Source organism: Neofelis nebulosa, chromosome 4 (assembly GCF_028018385.1).
Source record: "Neofelis nebulosa isolate mNeoNeb1 chromosome 4, mNeoNeb1.pri, whole genome shotgun sequence".
Classification (NCBI taxonomy): Eukaryota; Metazoa; Chordata; class Mammalia; order Carnivora; family Felidae; genus Neofelis; species Neofelis nebulosa.
This window is the reverse complement of record NC_080785.1, coordinates 162,424,116-162,434,796: the sequence shown is the minus strand read 5'-3', so window position 1 is coordinate 162,434,796 and position 10,681 is coordinate 162,424,116. Positions and strand designations below refer to the sequence as shown.

The following is a 10,681-nucleotide window of genomic DNA, read 5'->3' as shown; positions in this document are numbered from 1 at the left end:
TAAAAAATAAAATAAAATCACTTTTCTAAAAAGTTAAAATTCAGCTCCTGCATCACGCTAGCCACATTTCATGTGCTAGTAGCTTAAGGATCTGCATTTTACCAGGTTGTTCCAGGTAATTCTGATGCCCCCTAATACCCAACAGCCTCGGGAGGGAGAGAGGAGGTGAACATCATTATGCATCCCTGTGAGTTGGTCTGTTCTGTTTTAGGCTCCAAGATCTGAGAGATATCAGTAAATTAGATCTTCAGATCAGGAGGATCAGATGTGACTACATTTTTCAATCAAGGACCGCATGGGTTCAAATCCCTGCCCCTCCACTCAACATGCCGCGTGACCCTGGTCAGATTGCTTGACCTCTCTGGTGCCTCAGGGTTTTTCACCTGTCAGAGCACCAATACCAGTCTATTCTACAGAGTACCTGAAACCGTTGCTTCCCCTATTTTAGTTTCTTCACAGAAAATAAACTTGACACTCAGTGAAATGGCCACAGCATTTGTTTTGGCTTCAACTCATTTGACAAACATTTCTTGAGCACCTGCTGTCCTCACCACCGTTCTGAGCACCGGGGCCAAGCAGTGAACAAGACCCATACGAGTCCCCGCTGTCACAGAACTGGCATCCTAAAGGGCAGGTGGAAAATTAACAGGATAAAGAAGCAAAGTGTGCTCCATGTCGGACATTAGCAAAGGAAGCAGGCAGGACAAGAAATGTTCGCGTGGCCAGAGGCCTCACCCAAGGTGGTATTTTATGGTAGACCAGAAGGAGCCGAGAGGAGTCCCGGGCATATGTGGGGGAAGATGGGAAGGTCATTCCAGGCAGAGGGACCAGCAGGTGGAAAAGCCCTGCAGTGGGAACATGCCAAGTACTGTTTAAGATGTGAGAGACACGGGGGCGCCTGGGCGGCTCAGTCGGTTAAGCATCTGACTTCAGCTCAGTTCATGATCTCATAGTTCGTGAGTTTGAGTCCTGCGTCGGATCCTCTGTCCCCCTCTCTGCTCCTCCTCTGCTCATTCTCTCTCTCTCTCAAAAATAGATAAACTCAAAAAGAAGTTCTAGAGACACAGTAATAAGACAGATGCAGTCTTATCTTCAAATGCTCACATTTTCCTGGGGGAGACAGATAACTGACCTATAATCTCCTCCCAGGGGATAAGCTGGAGAGGGACTCAAAAGAGAAAAAGATGGTCAAGACAGGCCTCTCTGATGACGTGGTAGTTGAACAGAGGCCTGAAGAAGGTAGAGAAAGCAGGTATATATCTGGGGGAAATCTTTGGACTGACTCTGGCCTGGCCTGTGCCTCTTTCTCCTCCCAGTTTCAGCTGGGGCTTCGGTTTCCAAAGGGAGGTTGTCCCCAAACTATTAGAGGAGGGGAATCCTGATAGGGAGTGCAGACCTCAGCCTCTGGCTGCTGTCTGCCCCACTCCTTCCCCCCGGGGCTGCCCCAGTGTTTGCGCTGGTGCTGGGGCGACCTAGGTGGGGCTCTAGCTTAGGGACTGGGTTCCCCCATCAAAGTTCCAAATCTATCTCCAAAGGAGCCGCTGGGCCCTGTGCCTCTGGGCAGAGGGGAGTGTCACCCTGGAGCTGAGCTAGGAAGCCACCTCCCAGCTGTGTCCCATCTGGGTTTCTCCTGGTTCTGGGTGCGGCTGGCAGCCTGCACTCCCCACTCCCTCGGTGGCAAAGAGGGGGTCGAGGATACTCTCTGTGGCCCAGTGGTGGAGCTGGGAGGATCATATCCAGACAGGCACTGCCCTAACTAGCTGTGTGACCCTGAGCAGGTCACGTACCTTCTCTGAACCCACATCGCCACGATCGTGCCTAGTAACTCCCACCTCCTGAGGATTCACGTCTTGGAAAGTGCTTGATGAAAAGTTACCCGTTCCTTTGGGGAATACTGAGGCCTGGAAGGTTATCTGGGCCCGTGTCCCCCAAGACCATCCCTCAGGGAGGAACATGTACTTGGGATGAAGTAGGGGACCTCCCTAAACACGCCAGGCTATCTTTAAAGGGAAGCAAGAAGGCCTGGAGTCTAATTAACCACTGGGAGGGGCCAGACAGATGCCTTAGGGAAAGGTCAGCATTTACCGGAAGCCACTGTAATCCTGGCTTGGGTGGGGTTAGGGGTTGGGGCACAGAATAGGAAAGCCGGCAAAGTAGGAGTGGCCTGGATGGCAGCCACCCCCCCCCATCCCATCCCCCCTCCAGCCACGGGGTGCTAGTGGGGTGCCGCCTTAGCCCTAAAAAGACAACCACCACCAGAATGAGAGATTGAACCGTTTATTGGCCTGGGCCTGGATCTCAGGCATGGGGGGCATCTGGGGAGCTGTACGAGGGGAGACAAGCCCCCAACTGGCTCCTTGCCCCCCGAGACCCCCTCCCCAGCCTTTGCATTCACGAGAAATCACTTTGAGGCGTCAGGTTTCCTTCCCCGAGGAGAGCTGTACCCCAGCTCTCAAGTGGGGAGATGAGCCATTAATTACAAAGGGGTCTGGGCAGGGCCAGATCCCTCTTTGGCAGCTTCAAAACAGACACGAGACGACAATAGCATCCATTCGGGGGGAACATGGTGGGGAGAGCGGGTCACAGATACCACACACGCACACAGACACACATAAATATACATTTGTACCGCAATGTCCCTTCCATCTATCCATGGAATTTAGTAAAGTCCTTCTGGGGCAGGTGAGGGGAGAGCATCCCACAAATGTCCTCGGCATGCCCACCCCCGTGCTCCTCCGTACGAGACAACTCGAAAGGAGGCACAGTGGGTTCAAGGTTGCCCAGGAGGCACAGTGGGTTCAAGGTTGCCCCGCCCCAGGAGATCCAGTACCTCCGCTGGGCTGGAGGTGGGAGTAGCTCTGGGTGGTTGTTGTTTTTTTTTTTTTTTTTTTTTTTGGGGGGGGGGCATCCTGTGCAAACAGTTCCCCTAGAACTTTCTCAAGTTCCACCCTTTCCCACCAGGAAGCCCAAAGCCCTCCTCAGCTCCCCCAGACCAGTTTTTCCAGCCCTTGGTGATTCCTCTGTGCCCCAAATAGTGCAATTGGCCGATGAGGTCTGAGAACGGCATCCAGCACCCCCTCTCCACCCCATGGTTTCCCAGCATGTCATGGAGAGAGAGAGGAAAAAAGAAGAAGAGGCCAAAGTGGCAGCTGGTGACATTTGGGGAAGCTGTGGATTTGGGCTTTGCAACTGTCAGCCGGGGCCACCCAGGATGGTCAAGGAGGAGGCCTCCGGCCCCTGGGGGCAATGATTCTGGGGGAAGTGGCCTAAGGTTGCCAGGAGGTGACAAGGGGGCTAGGTTCGGAGAGGGGAGCCCTGTACAGGGCAGAGGGTCAGATGGTCGTGAAATGTTGAAATCCCTTGTAAGGGGTTATAAGTGGCTCCTGCCCTGAGCTCCCCCTGAGTGCTTGCCTGCTCTCACCCAGGCCCCTTCCAGGTCCCCCAGTCCTCCCCACGATCCAGTTCTGAAGAGGCCACACCAGTTACTGCACTAGCCTCTGACCCTGCAGCTCTGCCATCCGACTGGCTGGTGTCTCAGCCGGCCAGCCCTGGCGTGAAGTATTTTCAATACCACCCAGGTCTGTGGAGCGGGGGCATCTTGCCTGGCAACTCCACGTCTCTGTCCAAGGTCACCCGGTGTCTCTCCACGGAGCCCTCTGCCATGGCCTCGTGGCCCACTTTGCCCCTCAGACCATCGTGTTGCCCTCCAGAAACGTGGGCGACGTGGGCATGTGTGTGCCCCTCTCTAGCGAGCTGGAGCTGCGGAGAGGCAGGAGGCGATGGCCCGGGGTCCCGCCCCGCCGCCCTTGAACGCCCGCCGCCCGCCGGCAGCACTGCAGCGGCCGCAGTACCTCCCGCCGCAGGTCCCGGCTGCGCCACGTGTAGATGACGGGGTTGAGCAGCGAGTTCAGGGTGGCAAAGGCAAAGAAGTAGTGGGCCTTGTAGAGGACGGGGCAGGACCGGACGGGACAGGCATAGTCCAGGAGCAGGATGCTAAAGGCAGGCAGCCAGCAGACGATGAAGACACCCAGCACGATGGTGACCGTCTTGAGCAGGGCCAGCGTCTGTGGGCCGGTCACGTCGACGTGGCTGGAACGGACCACGCAGTAGATGCGGACGTACAGAGCGACGATGGCCAGTAAGATGACGGAGAAGATGGTCACCACGCAGAGCACATAGTGCTTGGTATAAAGCGGCAGCACGGTGGAACAGGCCTCGAGATGGCCCAGGCAGTTCCAGCCCAGGATGGGCAAGCCTCCGAGAACAAGCGAGATGAGCCACGAGGCCACGATGAGCAGCAGCATGCGGCAGCTCTTGTCGCTGCCGTAGAGCTTGACCTTGGCGATGGCCACGTGCCGCTCGATGGCGATGGCCAGGAGGCTGAAGACGGAGGCGGAAAGCGTGATGAAGGCGGAGCCCTCTCGGGCAAACCACTCCAAAGGGGTCAGCCCCAGCGTGACGGGGCCTGAGAGCAAGGTATTGGCTACAAAGGCCACACCTGTCAGCAGGTCCGAGGCGGCTAGGTTGCCCAGGAACAGGTACATGGCCGAGTGGAACTTGCTGTTGCGAGCGACAGCAATGAGCACCATCAGGTTCTCCACCACGATGGTGAAGCAGATGAGGACGATGATGGCCAACGCCACCCAGCGGGAGGTTGTCTCCTGAGTGTCCAGCGTCTCCTTGGTGTAATTATAGTGTTCCAGGACCTTGCTGGGGCTTAGGTACTCTGAGTACAGGCTGCCCATGGTGGGGCTCAGTGGCCAGCCAGGGCCATGGGGCTGTCAGAGCTGCAGAGGGAAAAGACCAACAGACAGGTCAGTGTTGTGGCCGCTCCCTGGGCTCTGACTCCAGGTGGACGCGGTGTGAGTCCCAGCTTCCTCACTTCTCACCGAGTGGCCGTATGAAGTCAGGATTACCATCGTCCCTGCTTTACCAGTGGGAAACCCAGAGAGGTCAATTCACTTCCCGTAAGTCTCAAAGCTAGTAAGTCTCCAAGTGGCAGAGCCGGAGACCCACTCCAAAGCCTCTATAACTTCTAGGCTGCACTGTCTTCCAGAAAGAGCAGAAAGTCCCCCAAATACAAAGTGAACTTCCAGAACCCACGCTCACCCACCCAGAAAGTGAGCCTTGGGCAGGGCTGGGAGGGCTTGTCTCCTTTCCAGAATACACTAGAGCCTGGGGCTTCATGCTGCCTGCCAACCTGGGTCAGCAAGATGCTCGCTAATAGCACCGTCCCCTGCTCATTACCACCCACTGCCCTGGATTTCAGGCTGGGTCTGAGCCTTGAGGCCATGGGTGCTCCCAAGATAAGGTCTTGGGGAGACACCAGGGCGGCCTGAGGTTTAAGCATCTCAGAGGTCATGGCAACTTCAAGGACAAAGACCTTGGAGGCAATCCAGGGTTGAACCGCACTCCACCCGACCTGCTGTGGGACCTTGGGCAAGTCACCGAATGCCCGGCCTCTCAGCCCCAACGTCCTCATCTGTGCAATGGAGAGAAGAAAGCCCACTTCATAGGGGTAATGGGAAAATCCTGTCGAATGGTACACGAAGCACCCCTAGCACATAGCAAGCACTCAATAAATATTAGCTAATATATTAGCTCCCTTAGGTGCCCTCCATCCAATCTTTTAGGAGGGGATGGAGACTGAGCTACAGGCCAGACTCCCAACATCCTGTTCTCATCAGCACCATCTAGCCCTGCCCTGCAGAGGGTCCCAGCGGGGTAAGCAGGGCACTGGCACACACCCCCATCCCCAGCCAGGATGAAATCCAGATGTGAGGCCCCTGGAACAAACAGGGTGGAGTCCTCACTCCCCAGTCACATCCGGTGTGGGAAAGGCTGGGAGGGGGTGATGGGATGGGGGAGCCACAGGAGACCAGTCTGGGAGGTCCTGGCTGGGAGGACCAGGCAGCTGCTGCAACGCTCAAGTCATGTGAGCCGAGGAGGGGGCGTGCAGCCCTGCGGGGAGGGGGCTCAGGGGAAGGGGGGGACCGGCATTTATTTCCATGAAAGCCTGAGTCACCCCCTTCTCAAAGAAAACTGATCCATGGGGGGAGGGGGCGGGAAGAAGCGTGGGCAGAGGATGAGAAGCCAACATCATGGCCTCCTCCCAGCTTGCTGGCGGGGGGGGGGGGGGGGGGGGGGGGGGGGGGGGGGCGGGGGTGTCTCTGAGGAGCTGGTGCTGTGTCTGTCTTTAAGGAGGGGAGCCAGGAAGAAGCTCCAGCCTTTAGCTGATGGCGGAGGGCGCAGGAAGAGCCCGCCCTGGGTCCCTGGAAACATGCCGGGCAAGGACCACGTGCGCTCCAGGAGTACCGTTCCAGAACAAGGCTGGTTAGGCCGGTTCCTAGTGAGCCTGGGAACTATGGGGGGCTTCCGGGGTCACTCAGCCATCTCAGTCCTCGGAGGAGGCGTCCTGGCCCCGGGCCTGACAGAGGCAGCTGCTCCCCCTGGGTAAAGGGGCATCCGTCCTAGTTTGGAAACAGAGAAGGGCTTGTGCGCATCCCCGGAGACTGCCGCCCCGCCCAGATCGCCACACAGAGGCCCCTTGTTCCCCTGACGGACCGGGCCCTGGGCGCCCCGATGCAGGCTGCAGCCGGCCGGGAGCTAACTTGGCCCTGGCCTCGGCCTTACTGGACCGACCTTCGGGGCAGAAACAGCCGGCGCCCTGATTGGCTTGTTTTCAATCCCAGGGCATTGAGCGATTCGCCAATTGGCCAGAGCTTCCCGTCCTCGGCATTTGATTGGCCCAGTTGGGGGCGCCCAAAGGGAAGCGCCAGTGAGCAGTCCTTCACTGGCCAACGGCTTCTTTCAGAGGACAGAGTTAAGGCTGTGGACGCGTCTCTGGGGAGCGTGTGAACCGCGGCCTGACCGCAGGGTCACGACAACCAGACGCCCCCAGGCTGCCCTGGCCTACTGGGCCCCTCCTAGGGTTCGTGATTGAGAATCAAGGGCCCGTTGCAGGCCTGGGAAACACCCTTGCGGGTGGGCAAGAAGCCCAGGGTGTGTCCCATGGCCACCCCGTCCACCCCTCCCACACATGGGGCCACCAACCCTCTCTGGCAGCCAAGAGGAAGATTTATGGATGCTTCCTGGAGAATTGAGAATTGGGTTCACTCCTCACATCCCAGAGACTGACCAAAAAGTCTGTCTTCTTCCCTGGGGGGAAGATTGGCAGTCTGCACACTCACTGTCTGCAGCCCCAGGAGACTATCAGGGCATCCTCAGAAGGAGGGGTAGCTCCTCTAGTCAGAGAAGGGAAAACTGAGGCTCACACTGCCTTCCTCTTCTCATCTTCCCCACTAGGACTTTGCTGAAGACAGAGCTTAAAGCAGGTCCATGCTTTCCAGAAAGAGGAAGCAGAGCCTGGAGGTTGACAGGAGAGTCAGCCCTAGGCAGATACAGGCCTTGGCTGTTTCCCCTCCCTGTGTCTGGCTCCCAGACCCGGCTGGCTAAATACAGGGCCTGTCTCCTGCTCACCTTCTCCAAGGCAGCCCTAACTTCCTCCCAGAGGCTCAGTAGGGGATCGCTGGGCTCAGAACCTGGGAATGGCCAGGCCTGAAATGGAATGAGAGGGACAAGTGACAGAGTTTGGAGGGAAGGGAAGACAGACCAAGACTGTTCAGGGGGAGATTAGAAAAGAGGAAAGACAGAGAGGAAGCCTCAGAGGCTTCCAGGAGTCCCTCCTCCAAGTTCCACGGAGGCAGCTTACAGTTCTACTGTCACTCACTGATCCCATGCCACTTGCCCTGGGGCAGAGCCCCCACCTTTTCTTTTGGTTTCCCTTCTGCAGTCAGGCCCACCCTACACTGCCATTCTCCATGCAGCAGCCAGGGGGAGCTATCTAATTTACAAAGTTGGGTGTCACTCCAACTTCCATATTCTTCTATGGCTCCCCATTGCCCAAAATGGCCTGGCCCCTGTCCATCTAGCCTCCTCCCACTCTCCCGCAGGGCCACCCAACTCCAACCACAGTGGCCTCCTGGGTGCCATCCCCGCAAATCCTTGAATGACTGTCTCCTCTTTCAGGTTTCAGTTTCAAGGTCACTGGCGGGGGGGGGGGCGGGGGGGGGCGGGGGGGGGGCGGGGGTCGGCTCAGACCGTCAGTCTACTATAACCACTTTCCCCAGGGCCTTTCTATTGCAGCATCTTGCTTTACCTTCATACAACTTGCCATTTTCGGATATTATTATTGTATCTCTTGTTTTCTGTCTGGCTTGCACGGTAGAGCACGAGTGCTGGAGGCCAGCGACCAAGTCCGTTTTCAGCCTCTGTGGCATGATGCTTGGCATCCAGAAGGTGCTCAGGAAACGTGCCATACAGAAGGATGGATGGATGGATGGATGAACAAATGAACAAAGCCCCGTGGGCCCCTGAGGGTAGAGGCACCTAAACTCAGCTGAGTCTCAAACAACGGCAAAGGCTGGAGACGCCTCAGGTCGCTGGCAGCCCCCAGACTAGGCGAAACCCAGCGCGTCTCCGTGGAGACAGCGACAGGACCCGCCCCCGCCCTCGGGCTGCAGTCTGGCCTCCTTATCTGGCGGTGGAATGCGCGGTATCTACACTCGCTCCCGCCGGGGCCGCGCCTCCTCTCCCGCGACAGCCACACGCGAGGAATCCCTACATCTCCCGTGGGGGTGGGGAACGCCTCTCCCCCCCCCCCCCCCCACTCCCCAAGGAGCTTCGTCTCGGTATTCCCGGAGGGCTTAGGCGCGGGGAGGAGGGGTGACCCCAGCTGCAGCCACACGGCAACTACCGAACCGCCGTCGCGCCAACGCGGGGGGACCGTGGGCTCAGCGCGTGGCGCCTGTTGTCTCTGCCTAGGGCAGAGTCGGGGAGGGTATGGAAATCCCCGGGTGAGTCAACTCGTGCCGGAGGAGGGGGCGAGGTTCCGACAATCTGCTGGGCCCGGGACCACGCGGGGTCCGCGCCACGCGCGCTCGCACCGTCGCCCCGTCCCTGGGCCCCAGGAGAAAGATGAGGCGCCGGAGCCACGCAGTCACGTTCCCATTCCTTCCAGAACAAAGCCACGCCCCCGCGGGGGGACTGAAGAAGACGGACTACTCGGGGAAACTGAGGCACCGAGGCCGACCTGCAGGCGGTGGGGCAGACTGCCCTCCCTGGGGACTCCGCCCCTCGGCTTGGAGGCTCGCCGGCGCGTTGCACCTTTCGCTCTCGCCCAGCCGGAGTCAGCCAGGAGGAGGGCCCTCCCCCCTCCCCCCATACGCACTCCCCGAACCCCTCGGTTCTGCCTCCCAGCGTCCGGCCGAAAGCGCTCGGATCCCGCCTTCTGTTCGGCGCCAACTTCCTGCCGCTGAGGAAGGCGGGGAGCTCAGTCTGGGGGTTCGCGGCGGAGGCTGTAGGGGCGGCCCGGAGTCGTGGAGAAGGTTCACAGTGACCACTCCCTCCGTGCAGCAGGAGCACGGGCGGCGCGTGCGCGCCCGGGTGCGCCCCCAACCCCTCGCCTGCCCCCCCCCCCCCTCCCAGCTCCGACCCTGCGACTCCCGGGCCCCGGGCCCCGTCTTTTCTGCTTTCCCCTCGCCCCGCACTCACCTGGCTGGGCAGGCCGGGTCCCTGCTCTGGCCGGAGGGGCTTGGGCGTCTGCGTCCCCGGGACGGCATCGGCAGGGGCTGGGGCTGCCTGCCGGGCTGGGGCTGCGTCCCGGGGCTGGGGACCTGGGACGGAGGGGGGCGGGAGAGACACCGCCTCGGCCCCCCGCTCGCCCCGCCCTCCTCTCCTCCCCTTTCCGGCGGCGGCTAAATGAATTCCAGATGTGATCGGTCGGGCCCGGGCGCGCGCTGGGGACGGCGGGGGAGGCGCGCGGGGTCTCTTTGTTCGCCTCCCCCACCTCTCGCCCTGCCCCTCCCAGCCCCCACTCGTGAGAACCTGCCGGCGTATGACGTCACACGACTCCGTGATGTCACGTCTCTCCTGGCCAGGTGGCTTCAACCTGAAACAACTCTTTGATTGCAGATATACTCTTGTCCCGTTCCTTGGGACCTTGGAATTGGAGGAGAGCATGAGATCCCCTTTACGCAACAAGGAGCTACTGAAGCACCTTTGTGTCCATGCAGCAAATAGGCATTATGCGCCTACTCTGAGTTCCCACAACAAATGGTCAAGTTCCTACTATGTGCCACGCCCTGCCGCAAAGACAGGATTAGTTTTGCCTTGATAAGACCTCAGAATTCAGATAAGACTCCTAGAAAACTCAGAGCACCCACCAGCCTATCTACCCTACCTCTGCCCTTGCTGTGGTCAACCAGGGAGGCAGGCCCAGATTCATCAGAGTGCTCGCCTTCGTGGAACTTATGTTCAGGTGCAAGAGACAGCCTTTTAGGAGGCTACTATTTGTGAAAATGTGTATATAACCTTCCTATATGTTTATTTACCAGATAACATTAAGCATTTGGTTGGTATGTGCCAGATACTGTTCTAAAAGGCTGGAGATGTATCAGGGACAAACCAGACAATACTCCCTGGAGCTGATGTTCCACAACCTGTGCTCAGAATATCCAGAATATTTTTTTTTTTTTTTTTTTTTTTTTTTGGGACAGAGAGAGGCAGAGCATGAACGGGAGAGGGGCAGAGAGAGAGGGAGACACAGAATCGGAAACAGGCTCCAGGCTCCGAGCCATCAGCCCAGAGCCTGACGCGGGGCTCGAACTCATGGACCGCGAGA

General features: G+C 58.6%; 1 protein-coding gene across 1 annotated transcript; it reads right to left on the bottom strand.

The window, feature by feature from the left end:
• Positions 1-2,803: 2,803 nt before the first annotated feature.
• Positions 2,804-9,679, bottom strand: S1PR2 (sphingosine-1-phosphate receptor 2). The gene is made up of 2 exons (XM_058728101.1): positions 9,553-9,679; positions 2,804-4,787 (listed from the first exon to the last, which is right to left on the bottom strand). Exon 2 carries the CDS (start codon positions 4,743-4,745, stop codon positions 3,687-3,689), a length of 1,059 nt encoding a protein of 352 aa, XP_058584084.1. The 5' UTR covers positions 4,746-4,787; positions 9,553-9,679; the 3' UTR covers positions 2,804-3,686.
• Positions 9,680-10,681: the final 1,002 nt, after the last annotated feature.

What these genes read in the sequence shown, in the direction of transcription:
- S1PR2 (XM_058728101.1), bottom strand. Translation starts at nt 4,745, where the DNA reads ATGGGCAGCCTGTACTCAGAGTACCTAAGCCCCAGCAAGGTCCTGGAA.